This window comes from Podarcis raffonei, chromosome 3, assembly GCF_027172205.1.
Source record: "Podarcis raffonei isolate rPodRaf1 chromosome 3, rPodRaf1.pri, whole genome shotgun sequence".
Lineage (NCBI taxonomy): Eukaryota > Metazoa > Chordata > Lepidosauria > Squamata > Lacertidae > Podarcis > Podarcis raffonei.
This window is the reverse complement of record NC_070604.1, coordinates 68,677,818-68,696,247: the sequence shown is the minus strand read 5'-3', so window position 1 is coordinate 68,696,247 and position 18,430 is coordinate 68,677,818. Positions and strand designations below refer to the sequence as shown.

Here is an 18,430-nt window from a genome sequence, read left to right as displayed (position 1 = left end):
TGGAAGACATGGAGATAGAGCATACCCATTGGCTAGAAGCTATTGAAAGCCTTCTCCTCCATGAATTTGTCTAATCCTTTTTTAAAGCCATCCAAGTTGGTGGCCATCACTGCCTCCTGGAGGAACGAGATTCATAGTTTGACTGTGTGCTGTGTGAATAATTACTTCCATTAGTCCTAAATCTTCCAATGTTCAGTTTCATTGGTATCTTTTAGTAAAATGTAAGAACGGCCAAAGATTTAATCACCACGGAAGTATTTGCTAGGTTTCATAATGAATTTGAAGAGGAAGACTTCCGGAGGCGGCGCCAACGGCAATGGCGGTCTCCTTCTAGTTTGGAGGGGGAAGCTCCGCGGAAATCGGGTCTGTCTGCTACGGCGAAGCGGAGACCCTCGCGAAAATCACAGGCAGGAGAAGCCTGTGACCGTGGGACTCGGCGGGCACCCTTAGCGCCCCCCGGACTAGCGAAGGGACCCCGCAAGGGGCTCCAGAGCGTAACAGGAGTTGGCGCGGTGCTGAGAGTCGATCGCTCCTTTCGCGGGGTGAAGCCGCACAGCTGTTGCCGGAGAGCGCTGACCTTTTTCCTGTGACAATTCGGCTGCTAAACAACTACCCGTGAGTAGGTGAAGCTTAAGAAATTGGGAATAAAAGGAGAAAAAGGGGATTAATTTGGAACTGAAGCGGGAAGGTGTAAACAGGAAGTCTGCCTTCCGTTTCTGTATACAGATCAAAGCAAAGACTTTTTAAAGCTAAGACCTGGAGAGAGGTGTATTAAAAGTTCTAAATCCGAACATCAAAGTAAAGAACTCCCCCCCCCCCCCAGGCTGCAGGAGGGGGGGAAGAGGGAAAAGTGACTTTCTTACTTACAAAGGGGGGGGGAGAGACCATCATCTAACTCCTGGGAACGGACTGCCAAGTTCATCTGAATTGTTGTATTAAGAGTTGCACTACTTATAGACAATGTAACTTTTTAAAGATGAACTCTGCAAAGGAGATACTGGTTAAAGGTCTTCTCTGGATTTGAAACTGTTGCCTGTTTTTTGTTGTTGGTTTTTTTGAAGGGGACTTTGGAAAGTTGGAAAAGACTCTTTATTGTAACTTGAATGACTGTTACAGTGTCCCCCTAGAGGAACTTTGAAACTGTACACCCAGCTGGGGGATTTTTCCATTCTTAACTCTGGGGTTTTTCCACGGTAGGATCTGACCGTGGGACCGACCTTGATTCATAGACAAAAGTGTGATGACTGACAGGACAACAAGATCGGGCAAGGTTAGAGTGCAGCAGCCCAGTGCAGTATCCCAGCAATGTAGATCATCTGTTCCCGGCCCTCCTGTGATGCAGGGGGAAGATCTTGCACAAGCTGGGCCAAAAGGAATGGCTTCAGAAGGGGATTTCACTTCTGTGTTAAACAAAATTTATGAAAAATTGGAAGGCCTAAGTAAACAAGTCACTGAACAATCAACTAAAATAGATCGGAATACTGCTAGCATTAATAATTTGGGACAGAAGGTGAACTCCAATACAGAATCTATTGAAAAATTACTGCAGGAATCTGCCTCTAATCGAAAAATAGCTGAGGAAGCAAAAGAAAAAGCTTTTAGAGGAAGAAATAAAGCCGATGCGTAAACAGATTGGGGACCATCAGTCACTTTTGTCTATGATTGAACTGAGGGAGAAACAGACCAATCTGAGGATTAGGGCAGTACCGGAATTTGAAAAAGACAATCTAAGTGACTACCTGACACAGGAATTTGAAAAATTTTGGAACTTGGAGGTGGAGCAAGATTTTAAGATAGTAAGTGCGTTTAGGCTTGGAAGAGGAGGGAGAAAGAACAGGGTGAGAGACTGTTTGGTTACCCTCCGGACGAAAGAAGAGAGAGACAAAATATTGAGTGCGCACTTCCTGAAGACTTTGGAAATAAACGATTCAAGAGTGGAGATTTTTAAGGACATTCTGAAACATCTATTGGATCTTAGAACCAACTACGGAGATCTGGTGGCCCTATTGAGAAGGAATAGAATTGTTTTTAGGTGGGAATTCCCCCAGGGTTTATCTTTTACTTTTAAAGGGGAAAAGTTCAAAATAAGATCAGTGGAAGACAAGGGAAAATTTTTGAAAGACCACGAAGAAGACCTGCAAAAAGAAGTTCTAGAAGAGCTGAGAGCTTTAAAATCAGGAGTACTAGACATAGTATCACCACCCTCGGGATTGGACAAACTAGAAAAAGTGATACCACCACCAGAAAAAGAAGAACTTTTGGGAGCAGTTGGAGGAAAGTAGACTAACTACACCATGTCTCTGCAATTATTAAGTTGGAACATTCATGGACTTAACTCCCCGGAGAAGAGGAAGAAAGTCTTTCATTTATTGAAAAAGGATCAACTGGACTTAATTTGTTTACAGGAAACACATGTGATAAGGCTACACAGGAAAGTATTGATTAATAAAAGATTGGGCCAAGAGTTTATTTCATCGGATAAGGTTAAAAAGAGAGGAGTTGTTATTTACGCCAAAGAGAGCCTATCACCGAAATTTGTTTTTAAAGATGAACAAGGAAGATTTGTGGCAATTGAAATTCAAGCACAAGGAGAAAAAATTTTGATAGTAGGAGTTTATGCACCAAATGAGGGGAAATCTGAATTTTTTTAAGAAAGTAGAAGTAGAATGGAAAATTAAACAGATGAGACAAAAGACATTTGAATCGGCTAATAAATGCGGGAAATTGTTAGCCTGGCAGATGAAAAAAAGACAAAACCTTAACACTATTACAAATTTAGATGTGGAAGGAAAGAACATACAGAATCCATTGGAGATTAGAAAGTGCTTCCAGAGATATTTTAAACAACTATATACACAAGGGCCACAGAAAGAGTCTGACATAGACCAGTTTTTAAAAACAAACGGATTACAAAAAATCTCTCAAGAAAATAAGATAATGCTGAACTACAAAATTACAGAACAGGAGGTAGAAGGTGCCATTCAGAATATGCAGTTGGGTAAATCTCCAGGGCCGGATGGCTTAACCTCAAAATACTATAAATCTTTGAAAGATTACTTAATTCAGCCACTAAAGGAGGTTTGTAATGAAATTTTGGAGGAGGGAAAAGTGCCAAAGTCGTGGAAGGAAGCCTACATTACACTTATACCGAAAACGGAGTCTGAAAAGACACAACTTAAGAACTACCGCCCCATATCCCTGCTTAATGTGGATTACAAAATTTTTGCTGATATTTTGGCTAATAGATTAAAAAAAGTATTAGTGGAAGAGATACATAAGGACCAAGCTGGCTTTCTCCCAGGTAGGCACTTGTCTGACAACACGAGGAACATAATTAACATTTTGGAGAAGCTGCAAGTGAACATTAATACCAAAGCAGTTTTAATTTTTATAGATGCGGAGAAAGCCTTTGACAATATTTCTTGGAATTTTATGAAGAAAAATCTTCAGGGGGTGGGGGTGGGTCAAGGGTTTGAAAATGGTATAAGTCCAATTTACTCAGAACAAAAGGCTAAGTTAATAGTCAATAATGTGATGACAGAGGAATTTAAGATAGAGAAAGGGACACGACAAGGCTGCCCAATTTCCCCATTGCTTTTTATTTCGGTCCTGGAGGTTTTGTTAAATATGATTAGAAGGGACCGTCTGATTATAGGTATCCAGGTCGGAGCCAAACAATACAAATTGAAAGCTTTTGCAGATGACCTAGTTTTGATGTTACAGGAGCCAGAATCCAGTACGAAAAGAGTATTGGAATTGATTCAAAAACTTGGTCATGTGGCAGGATTTAAGTTGAATAAGTCAAAAACTAAAGTTCTTGAGAAAAATTTTACACCGATTGAGAAAGAGAGGTTTCAGAAGGAGACAGGCTTAACATTAGTTAAGAAAGTAAAATATCTGGGGGTTAATATGACTGCTAAGAACTTAAACTTATTTAAAGATAACTATGAGAAATGTTGGACAGAAGTGAAAAAAGACCTAGAAATATGGTCAAATTTGAAGCTTTCCTTGTTGGGTCGAATTGCAGCTATAAAGATGAATGTATTGCCAAAAATGTTATTTCTGTTTCAATCATTGCAAATTTTGGACAAGATGGACTGTTTCAAGAAGTGGCAGAGAGACATTTCTAGATTTGTCTGGCAGGGCAAGAAGCCCAGAATAAAATTTAAAATATTAACTGATGCAAAGGAAAGAGGCGGATTTGCCCTGCCAGACCTTAAACTTTACTATGAATCAGCAGCATTCTGCTGGTTGAAAGATTGGCTGCTTCTTGAGAACACAGACATTTTGGACCTAGAAGGTTTTACAATGTTTTTGGGTGGCATGCATATTTGTGGTACGACAAGGTTAAAGCACATAAAGCATTTAAAAACCATATTGTCAGGAAAGCATTGTTCAATGTCTGGATAAGATACAAAGACTTACTGGAAAATAAAACCCCAAGGTGGTTGTCACCAATGGAAGCTAAGGCTCAGAAAAAGCTCAATATGGAGGCAAAATGGCCTAAATATTGGGAAATATTGGAACAAGAAGGAGATAAATTGAAATTGCAGAGTTTTGAGAAATTAAAAGATAAAGTGCGAGATTGGCTTCATTATTATCAAATAAGAGAGGCCTATAATTTGGACAAAAAAAATTGGCTTCCAGGTGGAAAAATCAAAATTGGAAACAGAACTGTTAGATCCCCAAACTAAGATATTTTCAAGAATGTATAACTTGCTGTTAAAATGGAATACGCAGGACGAAACAGTTAAATCTGCTATGATCAAATGGGCACAAGACATTGGTCATAACATTATGTTTGCTGACTGGGAACAGTTGTGGACCACCGGTATGAAATTTACGGCATGAATGCCTTAAGAGAGAATATTATGAAAATTATATACAGGTGGTACATGACACCAGTCAAGCTTGCAAAAATATATCATTTGCCCGATAACAAATGTTGGAAATGTAAAGAAAATGAAGGTACATTCTTTCACCTTTGGTGGACGTGCCCAAAGATTAAGGCTTTCTGGGAGATGATCTATAATGAAATGAAAAAGGTATTTAAATATACCTTTCTGAAGAAACCAGAGGCCTTTCTCCTGGGCATAGTCGGCCAATTGGTGCCAAAGAAGGATAGAACTTTCTTTATGTATGCAACAACAGCAGCAAGAATACTTATTGCAAAGTATTGGAAGACACAAGATTTACCCACCCTGGAAGAGTGGCAGATGAAGGTGATGGACTATATGGAATTGGCGGAAATGACTGGCAGAATCTGAGACCTGGGAGAAGAGTTGGTGGAAGAAGATTGGAAGAAATTTAAAGACTATCTGCAGAAACACTGTAAAATTAATGAATGTTAAAATGATGTTGGATTGAAAATAAGTGGCATTAGCAACAAAGTTAATAAGAATATGCAAAAATGAATTGATAATGGGTGAAAATATAGAGTTATAATATGTTAAGATATAGAGTTAAGATAAATGAAAGAGGGTAAGGATTTGCTGATTTGATTATTTAAATAGGAATACAAAAAGGGGAGGTGTGAGGAGGTCAAGGAAACAAGCTAATGAGTTTAAAGTAACAAAAATGGATTTGTTTTTAATTCTTTTTTATCTATTCTTTTTTTGTATTTTTCTTTTTCTTTTTCATGTATCTTTTTCTTTTTACATGTCTTTTTTGTATTTTGTAAACCTATGTTTTTGTAAAATCTTAATAAAATATTTTATTTTAAAAAAATGAATTTGAAGAGGAAGAGGCTGGGAAGATCAACATGGAGTGGAGGGGGTCCTCTTGGTAGTTCCACCTGTCTCAGAATTTTGTGGGTGGGGGTGACCTAGGAGAAGGCATTTCTTGTGGTAGCCCCTAAGTTGTGAAATTGCCTTCCCACAGTGGTGCAACTGGCTTCTTCACTATACAGTTTTCATGTGAATGCTGAAGGTGCACCTCTGTGCTATGGCCTTTGACACTTCAGATGTGTGTTTTCAGAGCCTACCCTATTCCTGTGATTACAATCTGTTTCAATTGTTTTCTGTTTTGATTTTTAATTGTCATAACCCACTGTGGGACCTGCTGGGAAAAGATGTTGTTGATGATGCCTCTTTTCTCTCATTGCCATGACAGCATCTGAAATCTAGCCTTACTGAATACCAGCCCAAGCTTTACCAAATACTGGATGATGGGAAAAGACTACTGTTCTCCGTCACCTGCTCAGAATTAGAAACTCAGCTAAACCAACTAGGGGAGCAATGGTTAAATAATACCAGCAAGGTCACCAAGGAGCTGCATAGACTGGAAACTATACTTAAACACTGGACAAGGTAGTGTTAATCACATTGAACAAGGATGGAAAGGGGCAGATGGCAGAGTTTGCAAGTTCTTTTCTCCTCAAGCCCCTGAAAAGTTGCTGCAGAGGGTTGGGAGACCTTCATAAACAGTGTTTGAGGTGGCTCTAGGGAAAGGGGGCAATATTTGAAGTAAGGTGTGAAATGTGCCTGTCTTTTGTCTGCCTAATAGATATCAAAGTGAGTCAGCTGAGCTGATTCATTGGCTCCAGTCAGCAATGGATCGTCTGGAGTTCTGGACCCAGCAATCGGTTACAGTCCCTCAAGAACTGGAATCAGTCAGAGATCACTTGAATGCATTTTTGGTAAGATGCAATAAGTATCCTTGTCAGCTCTGTGTTTCGTGAGATCCTGCTATCATAACACCATCCTAACCAAGACCCCACTTTACAATGTATTGTTTTGATTAGTTTTTCTACTTAATCAAATAACATTGTAGTTAAAAGACTGTTTCTGCAAAGCTGCTATCTTCCTCACAAGCTAAAGAGACTTACTGCTCTGGAAGTCTTACTACCTTATTATACTTTTGTACTTTTCGCAGTGAAAAAAATCATTCTTGGCTTGCTGCCATTACATGTCAGGTCTCTGAGGTGCTCCCAGTTTGGTGAGCCTTTGGAAGTAGGTTGGCTTCCCCATTTAGCACCACCACACTAGATGCTGGCCTGACTCATTCAGGGAGCCAGTCATAAAACCTTGGAGGTGGGGCATATGGCATGGGCCAGAGGAAAAAGTTACTGTAGGTTCAAGCCTGGGCTGTGACTTCTGCATTGCCATTGCAGACTCCTCCACCCACCACACCGTGCTTAGAATCGTTCTTTCTGTGGACAGAAACTGGTCACTGATTAACAGACCTGGAAAGGAATTTTCCTAACTACCACCATTGGCCTGGGGGTTGTGCAGTTTTCACTTCCCCCTTTTTGGTGGTGGGAGGGCATTGGGCAGGATCTGCAGCTTATGAGAGGATCCCTATAATGGGCCTTGTGGAAAAGTGCATTAATGCTATGCTGTGGTGGGCCCAAGCATTTCAACTTCTTATTGGTTTCCGTAGCAAGCAAGCTGGGGAAGACATCATCCAGTATATGGCCATATATAACCCACATTATCCTCACTTGTGACCATTCCCCCCCCCTTGAATGACATTCATGAGTTCACCTGGGACACAATGCATTTAAAGTTATTTTCATACATAGTGCAGATTGGCAACATGTTTGTCGCTAAGCATGTTTATGTCAACTAGTTATACCAAATCCCAATCTTTCCAGGAATTTTCTAAAGAAGTTGATGCCAAGTCATCGCAGAAATCCACTGTTCTGAGTACTGGAAACCAACTCCTGCGACTGAAGAAAGTGGATACTGCAGCTTTGAGGGCAGGATTGTCTCAGATTGACAACCAGTGGACAGAGCTACTCACACAGATTCCTATAGTGCAAGAAAAACTGCATCAGGTATGGTAGATGCTCAGCGTTACATCTGAATTCATTATGTTTGCAAGTGATCCAGGGCACATTTACGTGAAAGTATGGCTAACTGAAATCAGTGAGGTTTCCAGTTGTTATTAGAGTGGTGTTTCAGTAAGTGGATTTATAGGTATATAAATCATACCCCCAACAAAATTGCATATGAATTAACACTGCTTTCATTCAGTATCGCTATCTTATAATGCCTGCTATCAAATGCCTCTGTTGAACTTATTGCTATGCCTTGCCCCTCAGCACAGCTCAATATATGTGACTGTTTGCAAATCCCTCTCCAATTGTTGGTCCATGATCAGTTGTCAGAGGAATGAAACACCAAAGCTTTATTGGTTCTGTCTGGGAGATTTTGTGATTACTTGGGCTAGAAACAGCAGCCCACAATTGCTATCGGAACTGTGCTTTGGATTTGACCATCCTTAAATGCCTGCATTGACACTAACATTTTTCCTGGTTTGCTGGCACTGGGGGGGGGGGGAGAGATCTGGTTAGAAAGCAGCTAGTCCCCTTGGGGGGAGGGCAGTTTAGCTGAGTGGGAATTTTGTGAGGTTGTATTTGATTAGCATGTTGGACTCCCTTTCTTTGCCTACTCCATACTGTCTGGAATTCCAATTGGCTGTTAGAGGTGTGGTTTTATTTTTTGGCTTGCTGATATTTTTGTTTGATTGGCATTTATCGTGGGCAGGTAAATGGATTTTAAGAATGAGAATACGTACCCTGAAGCATCCTTGAGGGAAGAGAACTTTCCAAACAACTTCCATTGCTGACCGGCTTCATAGGTTGCTCTTTGGGGCCTTGACGAATGTTGGACAAGATCATCCCCCTAGCTAAGGATGAAGAATTTTGGGGAATGGAGGCCTGCTAGAGTGAATATGCTCAGAGAAACAGAGGGAAGCACCCCTACCTGTCTTGCCCAGAGTCCACCTGCCAACACTTTCATAATCTGGTTGACTTGACTGCAGGTCATACTATTATATAATAAGTATGACCTTTATACTAAATCTCTGGGTCTGTCAGTTGGTGCCGTTTCTTCTGAATCTTCTGTTGCTAGAAGTGTACTGACGTTTTTGCCACAGGCAGTGATCCAAAGCATATTTATTTGGAAAAGACCTGCTGAAATCAGTCACTGCCCCACCCCAAGATTTCACCAGCCGTGTAAGAGGCCAGCCCCCCCCAGGATCCTGGAAGAAGATCCTACTTCGTCCTCAGCCATGAAAGCCACTCCACAAATTGGCTGACATCTTTGATGAACTCCCCATGCTGTGAGGATTCTAGCTATTTACTTGTAAGAAAGTTACATTGATTTCCATAGGACATTTCCAAATAAATATACTTTGGATCACAGCCTGAAGCAGAAAAGTTCAGTACGCTTGCAGGAGAAAAATATTCAGGGAAAAACCCCAGCACTATTATAACTGACGAAGTCTCATTTGTATAATGCATTCAGTAATAGGCACCAGATTTCAGTAAAGATGTTGCCAAGTTTCAAAATATTCAAAAGGTGATAACCTATCTAAACTACAAATCTGTCAAGCAGGATTACCCTATTTCTTTCAGTATGCCAAATAATGTTGTCAAAAACTTAGATATTTGTTACACATGTCTACATGTGTCATGGAATATAATAAAAATAATGTTTCATCGCATATTTCTAGAATGAGCCATTCTTTCATGGATTTTATTATTTGGGTTTCATAACTATGTATTTTTTTTATTTCTTCCAGCTCCAAATGGACAAGCTTCCTTCTCGCCATGCCATTGTGGAAGTCATGAGTTGGATTTCATTGATGGAAAATGTCATTTCTGAGGATGAGGAAAACTTTAAAAATGTAGTAGGACACGAAGTTATTCAAGACTATCTTCAGAAATATAAGGTAAGTGGTGCAGGAGACTTGGAAAGTAGGAAGATCAGCCCAAAGATAAGATAATAAAATTTTAGTATACCTATGAGTTAGGATGTGAATGACTGAATTAAAATAACAACTTTTGTCTTTACAAATAACATGGCTTTATCAATTCTAAACACTTCCAGTGGTACTAAAATCAGTTTTTGTATAGACATTACTGGTTTTAGTATACCAGATCCAATATTAGACTAGTTTGAAACAAAATTATTCTTTCCTAAATGAAAATTAAATACAGTGTCTGCAGTCTTGTACTACTTCCCGGGCCTCTGTAATAGGGCCTGCTTTTGAAAATCAGCACACAGAGGGCAGCATGCAACTAACTTGTTCTGTCAGTGCAAGGATTTACACTTGCACAATGACATCTTCCCCCCTCCCCACACAAGCAGTCCCTAAATCTGTTCCAGAGGTTCGCAACCCTCCAGAGCACATTTGTAGAGGGCACAGGATGTTTGTGGGGACAGGAGAGGAATTTCCATTGTGTAAGCATAAATCCTTGTGCTGACAGAACAAGTTAGTTGTCTACTACCCAGATTTTTTTTTATTTTCAGTGGTGGGTTTTCAACCTGTCCAAAATTCAGTGACTGTGTTTGCATATCATGTTCAGCCACAGCTAATGTTTAATTAAATGCAAATGAGCAGTGTTTGTTTGGCAAACCACAAACCACAAGCCTGGGATCAGTCAGCATAACAAGCTTGCATTTTTTTGCTCCTGTTGTGACCAGGAGCACCATAGTTAAACTATGGTTTAACATGAGGAGCCAACCAGGCCAGTATCTTAACAATTGCTTTAGCTGTTTGGGGTCATAGTGACACTGTCTCTATTATTAGCCTTCCAAAATACATTACTTAGAACTATATATTTTTATGGGTTTTTGGCAAAGCATGATATTACTAGCATTCATTTCTTCTTTCTGTAAAGCAATGTCTGATAGTTTCCATTCTTTCTCTTTTTCACTAGGGTTTCAAGATTGATGTCAACTGTAAGCAGTTAACTGTAGACTTTGTTAACCAATCAGTACTACAAATTAGCAGTCAGGATGTGGAGAGTAAACGCAGTGACAAGACTGATTTTGCAGAACAACTTGGAGTAATGAATAGGCGTTGGCAGGTCCTGCAGGGCCTGATAACAGAAAAGGTAAGGAAATAAGCCCACCAAATTTACAGAGAATGGCAAGAGCATAAATTGCTTATTAATCAGAGGGAAAGACATATTCTGAATTCCATTATTTATGTGAGAGCTAGTACTGGACCAAAGTATTTGTCCCAGCAATTTTCATAGCAGGGTTCTTTGCGACGGTGGGGGGGGGGGGTGAAAATGCACTCCAACCTTTGGGGGCAGGCAAATTCTAAGAATTTGCCCTTATGTAAGGGGCAGACAAGTCTTTTTCTTACTGTTACTGTTTATTAAAGTGGTGACTTGACTGCCCTGAAGTTCTCTGCCCTACGATGCTCTCGGAACAATGCTATGTTCTAAGAAAGCTTGAACTAATACAGAAGTACTTTCCACTGAAAGAAGTAGTTACCTCAACTCTGTGAATTACATTATTTAAAATATCTGCATATCTTTTTCAGATTCAGTTGTTAGAAGGTTTTCTGGAATCTTGGATAGAATATGAAGACAGTGTTCAATCCCTGAAGATGTGGTTTGAAACGCAGGAGAAGAGACTGAAGGAACAACAGAAAATTGGAGATCAGGCTTCAGTCCAGAATGCCTTGAAAGACTGTCAGGTATTGCTGTGGTGGTGATTGTTAAATTACTGCATTTCTGTCCTAACCTTCCTCTCAAAGGAGCCCTGGGTAGCAAACACAAAAATTAAAAATAAAACGAAAGCATTTAAAGAGTCATGTAGTCTCACAGCTAATAATTGCAGGGTTGCCAAGAACAGTATTTTTCAGCCACCAAATGCCTCTGTAAACAAGACTGTTTTAAAGGTTCTCCTGAATGTTAATAATGAGGGAGACGGGTGCCTCACCAGGGAGGATATTCCACAAACAGGCAACCACTGCTGAGAAGGCTCTGTCTTACAGGTCAATGCCAGCTGGGCAGTATCGCCAACACAGCTTCCCCTGCAAATATTTGAGGAAGCATTATTTTAGGTATTTGGGTGCCAAGCCATCTAGAAATTTGTATGCTGGTACTATTGCATTGAATTTCACCCAGTAACTGGCAGCCAGTGGCGTGCTTTCAGAACCTGTGGCACATTGGCCCATTGGATCTACCGGGTAGCTGCATTATGCACTAGCTGCAGTTTCTGGGCTGTCTTCAAGGGAAAACACACCTGGAAGACATTACAGTAATCCTGGCCTGATGTCACTAGGACATGGTCAGCGGAAGTCAGGCTGTCCTGGTCCACGAACAGCTGTGCTTAGAATCCAGGTTGGAATCCAGAAGCAGTCCCAGACGGTTCCCTTTACATTGAGAGGATGGGGTTGAAACCTCTTTCAGATACCTAATTCCCAAACATGGCAACCACCCATTCACAGCACCTCTGCCTAAACAGGATTCATCTTCAGTTTATTGGCCCCCATCAGGCCCATCACGACTTTTAGCTGGCTGGGTGTTACTTGGCCCTGACACCTCTTGCTCCTTTCCATCCCTCAATTTTGTGTGGCCATATCTCTATTGTGTCTCAAGCATAAGCTGTGACGCCTACTGTACTTGTTCTGTTTTCACTTTCTAGCTATAACTCAATATGGCAGTAGATCATTGGAATCACCCCCTTCATGTTGATAAAGATATTTCATTCCTTAGCTCTGACCTAGATTCCAGATCTTAGCTTGGCTCTGTCGGTGTAATTCAATATGGCAGTAGATTGTCTGGATCACTCTCTTATGTTGATAAGCTGTCCCATTATTTAGCTCTGACCTAAATTCAAGACCACCCTGAATCCTGTAGACCTTTCCGGAACTTCTCATATGTGCCACTAGACTGAGGTGAATGTTTTCTATACTTTGAAAACTAAACAATTCTCTCAAGGACCAGATTTTCTATTAAAACATTAAGATATTTCTCTTTTAAGTGGCTGGCAAAAAGCTTACATCACAGTATCAGGAACAGGGTGGTATTCAGGAATTTTAATTATTCTCTTTGATTTTTGAAATGAAGGGAAACATTTGTGTGTGGGGGTAGGTATATTTTTGGTCATCTGGTAGCCTAGATGAACAGAAAACCTAGTCTTGAGTCTTTTTAAAGAAATTTTGTCTTGACAAATAGCAAATTTGTTTTTAAAATATAACATTTCAGATCATGTTGGTCTACCTTAATTATCAAAACGGCACCTATCAAAAAATTAGGGGTGATACCTTTTTTCATTGTTTAACATGATCATGATGATTCTCCTGTTCTCGTTATTTTAACCCAGTAGGTTGCTTGTCATCCTGTATAAGTAAGCCTTTGACCAATAACAATCACTAAGAATTTGTTTTTACTTGAGGTTGTAAATAAATAAAATTGTGACACTACATTAATGTTTGCTTGAAACAGGCTGGGTGGATTTCACTGTTGAATTTGGATCCGCATTTCAATGCGGATGTATTTGTTTTCTTTCTTTTTTTCACACTACAATACTTGCAGTGGGATGTCCTTTTGGATATACATCCCAGTCCAAGAAAACTTTGGACCACTGTCTGGGCAATGACATTGTGTTCCCTTGGCTGCAGATAGGTGCCAAAAACACATTAAAGAGTGGAAGAGAGGAGTTTGCAGACATTTCCCAGTCTCTCTGTAAATGACAACTTGCATGGACCGCAGGAAAATTCAGCACAGTACTGTGCATCTGGTTGGCCAAAGTGGGAGCAGGATGATGGACTAAGTGGACCTTACATTAAGCTACTCCTACGTTCTAAATTTAGATGTGCCTAACTTTCTATGGCCGCATCCTTATTTTGCTAGGCAATGCGATAACCTCAAAGTATAATTTAGTGCCCAGATGTTTTGTGGTAAACATCTAGAACCTCATCCAATTTATTGTCTTTATGTGACAGTGCACACTAGAGACCCCCACAAACCAAGGTTTGTTCTTAGTTTAGTGAGGAGAGAGCTTAACCATGAGTCATGATCCAGATAGCATACTAAGCCAAACTTTATGTTGGCTTAATGTGGCATGGTAGCAAAAAGGGGCAAGAGGAGCAAACTAGCTTCAAGCTTCCTAAGCCACAGCTTGGCTTAGCGTGTCCCACAAACCAGGCCATATTTTGGCAGGAATTTGTCTGCTAAAAACCCAAAGGAATCATTTTTCTAAGTCTTTAGACATGAGTGATATTCAACTTAGTTATACTCAGAGTAAATTCATTGAAATCAATCAGCATAAGTTAGCCTTAAGTCTTCTGATTTTAATAGGTCTACTCTTAACACTACCCATTAGAGCAATGTAATGCAAATGTTGCAATTCCTATATTAACTGCTGATAGATAGCATTCAAATTTTCCTCAAATAGTTTAGGAAAATCTATGCAGTAAATCAGAAGCGAGCACGACACTTTAATTGAGTTATGAGATTGGAAAGATGAAAGTATTTCTCTTCCAGTATTTTTGGCATTTGGTGCATTTTTCTTTCCTTTGATCTCAGGCCAGTTTAAATTTTATTTATTTATTTGAACATTTTGTTGTAGACCTCAGTGTAAATCTAAAAGAGAATATGTTAACCATTAAACCATTCCAAAATGAAGAGTGAAGCATTGGCCTGCCAGGAAATAGGAAAAAAGTGTTTTATACTGAGAAAACAGAACTGGAACAACTTGTCAAAAATGTTGCAATCGTAATTTTATTTAATTGTAACTTTATATTTTAACAGCAAATATAGGTAATATACAACCTTACGAAAGACTATGCGCAAGTCTTCTTGTGATTTCTAGTTATGGGCCACAAGCAATCTAAGTGGCATTCAGAATCATATTCAGAATGTGGTGATTCTGAATAAACACAGGGTGGTATCCAATGCTACTGTTCCACCTGTGTGATGGAACTTACTGTTTCTTTCCTCTTCCCTGTAACTCCAGTGGGTTGGGAGACTCTCTGGAGTGGATTTGGGAGGTGTGGGGAGGAGGAGTGGAAAGGTAAGTCCATACAGCATTTGATACAGCCTATTGTTTTAATTAAAAATAATTGAAATGGCAATATGTGAATCATTATTTATGGCGAATCCATTGCATTAGAGAGCTGTGCAAATTCTCCACCAGATCTTTCACTGTTTATCGGGAACTGTTAATGCTTTCGACATTTGAGAGAGTTGAAAACCTAAAACAAAACCATGGTCATTTGTATTTCTTTCAGGAACTTGAACAGCAAATAAAAGCTAAGGAAAAGGAAGTTGAGAAAGTGGAACAGTGTGGCCTTTCCTTGATACAGAATAAAAAAGAAGAAGTTTCTGTTGTTGTCATGAACACACTTCAGAAACTAAACCATTCTTGGGCAAATTTGGACCACATGGTAAGCAAGTATGGCTGCATTTATGAAGAGGGGAATTTTAGCTCAAAGAGCAGCCAATGGGAATTTGTGCATGTGTTGCTGCAGTTTAGCCAAGGAATTTGATTCACTTGTGTAGAATTTATGTAGAGCTTTTTAAACATTTTACTCTGTTTGGATTGCAACTCATCTTACAACACTAAAGAATACATAGGCTATTGGTTGGATCCAAATTTTCCATGATGAGGAAGAGGTGACCCTTGGCAATTCTTGCTCCCCACTGCAGACCCCTCTGCCTTCTGAAAATCTGCTCCATATCAGCATGATAGGTGGTGCTGGCGGCTGCAGGGGACGGGTGTGTGTGTGTGTGTGTGTCAATATTAGACCAGAGAAAATAATAAAATCTGAAATAGTAACCTTGTCTTCAGAATGATTTAAACCGGCAGCAAATGGCATTTATACTTTCCTTTTTTATTTATTGTTTGGTTCTGTTTCTTTTTCTGTCAGGTTGGCCAGCTGAAAATATTGCTGCAGTCTGTCCTTGATCAGTGGAACTCTTATAAAGCAGCTTATGAAAAACTGAATAGTTACCTGATGGAAGCCAGATACTCGCTTTCTCGCTTTCATCTCCTTACAGGTTCCCTGGAAGCAGTGAAGGTTCAAGTTGATAACCTCCAGGTAAGGACATGAGCACCAAAGCCTTTAGTGTATTTAGGAAAGTAGGGGAAATTTCCAAACTTTGCAGGGAAGCAAATTATTGCCAATTGAAGCCTTTTAAAACTGTGCTTAAAACATGGCAAACTTGTTCTACAGCATTCTTCATTCAATGGTGCTTTAGGATTTCTACATTTCTTTCTAGCATCATTTTAGTTCCTGCTAATAGGTTGCCAGGTGTGACTCTGAAAAGAAAATTTAAAACTTTAAAATCAAACTGCAATTAAAATGCCTGCTGGAATAATAATAAAAAATCTTCAGTTGGTGCTGGGAGTTCAGTAGGTAAAAAGTAAAAAAATGGGGATCCATAAAAGGTGAAGTCAGACATACCTATAATCAGATGCACAGGGGAATCCATCATCAGCTCCCCATATCTGGGTGGAGGGCAAACCAGGTTGGAGAAAGACGACCTGTGAACTCAGAGCTGGAGCAAGCTGGGCTTGGTTATGCGGCTGTGGACTTGATAGGCAACCCACAAGACACTGGGAGGTTTATATCCTCTTATGTGGCTCCTACCCCTTTCTGGTTATCTGCTGGGTCCCACTGTACATATGCTCCTGTGCTTCTCCTCCTGAGTAGACCTTGTGGTGAATTCCTCTGACTGCTTGGAAAGAGCAACATCATTGGCTCTGGACTTGTTGCTAGGCCCAATGCCACCTTTGCTCCTGGGGAGAAATGGGAAAGTCTAGGATTGAGGTGGAGTGTGTGAGGCTGTTGTGGGCAGGCAATGTGTTTCAGGCTGTTCAACTGTCTGACAGCAGTGGCACTGGAGGTCTCTACAGAGGCCCACTCCTCTTCTTCCGACGTGGTCTCTCTGGAGTCATGTCAACTGGAATTCGAATGGGTAACTCCTGCCTGTGAATAAATAACATAGTGATTTATTATTCCATGTCTTCCTTCCTGGTTGCAATTGCACATTTCTTTCCACTTTAATCTCTCTCCTCCTTTTTAAAGAACTTGCAGGATGAATTGGAAAAGCAAGACCATAGCTTACAGAAATTTGGATCAGTGACCAATCAGTTATTGAAAGAATGCCACCCACCTGTCACAGAAGTACTTAATAACACTTTGAAAGAAATGAACTTGAGGTAAGAAAACAAATGTATTTTTTAAACGTAATCCCAAATAGGTACCTAAAGGGTGGGAGGGGCAAAACAAGCTTGCAGGTTCCTCAAGTAGTTTTACCTTAATCCTCCCAGCTCTGTAATGAAAATCCGTTTCTCTCTGAGCCAGTATAACTCTAGGCTGTTCAAGTGATCTGTATAAAACAGGCAAAACAAAAATAATTTTCTGATACCATTTGAAATGTTAAATAGTTTCAGTATAAACCAGAAGCTTCAAAGCAGACACCCAAATCCAGTTAAATTATGGTCTCAAGCACACACACATTTCTAATAAAGCCCCTTGGAAGTCATGTGAGATAAGAGTACCCCATGGGAGAAGATTGTGATCAGATTTTAATTCTGATTTGCTAGTTTACTACATGTTTGTCTTTTTAATGTGAGTAAACATTCACAGGTCCTTCTATCTGCTATATGGTGTCCAGAATTATACCTCCTTAGCCTACCACTTCATTCTATGTAATGTTTTTTGTTCTTTTCTCCACATGTAGTTTTCAAATGAAGGGTTTCTTTAACACCCACACCCCTACATCTCTCTTTTTTAAATTACCTTTTTTCTGGAACAAAACAAAGGTCATCATAGGGTTATGAAGATTGGCTTCAAAGTCCATTAGTCAACATACTTGGTGTTCCTTTTTTCAAATTGTTTTTGTGAGAAATAGCCAAATTGCCATCTTATTCATGCAGATGTTTTGAAACCCAAGATGAAGATGTACTCAAAAGTTCTTCCATAGCCTATTTTGTTTTCCCTCTGTGAGCTCCTCTATCTCACAATCCATTGGTTATAATCACTAGGTGGAACAACCTTCTAGAAGAAATTGCAGAGCATCTGCATTCCAGTAAGGGTCTGCTTCAGCTCTGGCAAAAGTACAAAAACTATTACACACAGTGCTGCTCCACAGTTCAGCAGTATGAGGACCGAACAAATGAACTTCTGAAGGCTGCAACTAGCAAGGACATTGCTGATGATGAAATTGCTGCTTGGATTCATGATTGCAACGTAAGTTCAGTAAACTGAAGGCTGTGCCATTAGTCCACACTCTTTTTGCAGCAAGGTCCCTAATGTTAAATACGCAAGGATTCTTAAAAACTAGCTGAATACTGACAAGGGAACAGATGAAGTGTTTCCCTTCTCTTCCAATACACCTTTACCATACTCATTCTTCTCCCAGGCTCCAGTCCCTGATCCTCCACTCAGACCATTGCCACTCATAGACCAGGGAGATCAGCTTTTCCAAAACATTTCCCCACAACAAATTTGCCCTGAGACCCTAAGGCATTCCCCCAAATAGCAAATTGGGAGGATGAGATAAGGTTGCTTATTGCCACCTTACCCCTGAACCCAGGTTCTTTTGATTGCTACATCTTCATAGTCCTGGGACTGTGGTATTGCCTTCCCTGTTGGTGATGGCTGCACCATCCAGTGAATAGGTTTTCAAATCCCCATGCAGCCATGAAGCTCGCTGGGTGAACTTGGGCCA

At 40.1% G+C, this 18,430-nt stretch overlaps 1 protein-coding gene across 2 annotated transcripts in view; it reads left to right on the top strand.

Annotated features, from left to right (window-relative positions):
• Positions 1–18,430, top strand: part of SYNE1 (spectrin repeat containing nuclear envelope protein 1) — a 302,115-nt gene that overhangs the window by 218,885 nt on the left and 64,800 nt on the right. For both annotated transcript variants that reach the window (XM_053382199.1, XM_053382197.1), the window contains 10 exons: positions 6,112–6,308; positions 6,505–6,637; positions 7,595–7,777; positions 9,529–9,678; positions 10,670–10,846; positions 11,284–11,439; positions 14,983–15,138; positions 15,622–15,792; positions 16,783–16,916; positions 17,745–17,949. In XM_053382199.1, coding sequence (XP_053238174.1) covers positions 6,112–6,308; positions 6,505–6,637; positions 7,595–7,777; positions 9,529–9,678; positions 10,670–10,846; positions 11,284–11,439; positions 14,983–15,138; positions 15,622–15,792; positions 16,783–16,916; positions 17,745–17,949 — 1,662 coding nt within the window. The remainder of the gene's footprint in view (positions 1–6,111; positions 6,309–6,504; positions 6,638–7,594; positions 7,778–9,528; positions 9,679–10,669; positions 10,847–11,283; positions 11,440–14,982; positions 15,139–15,621; positions 15,793–16,782; positions 16,917–17,744; positions 17,950–18,430) is intronic.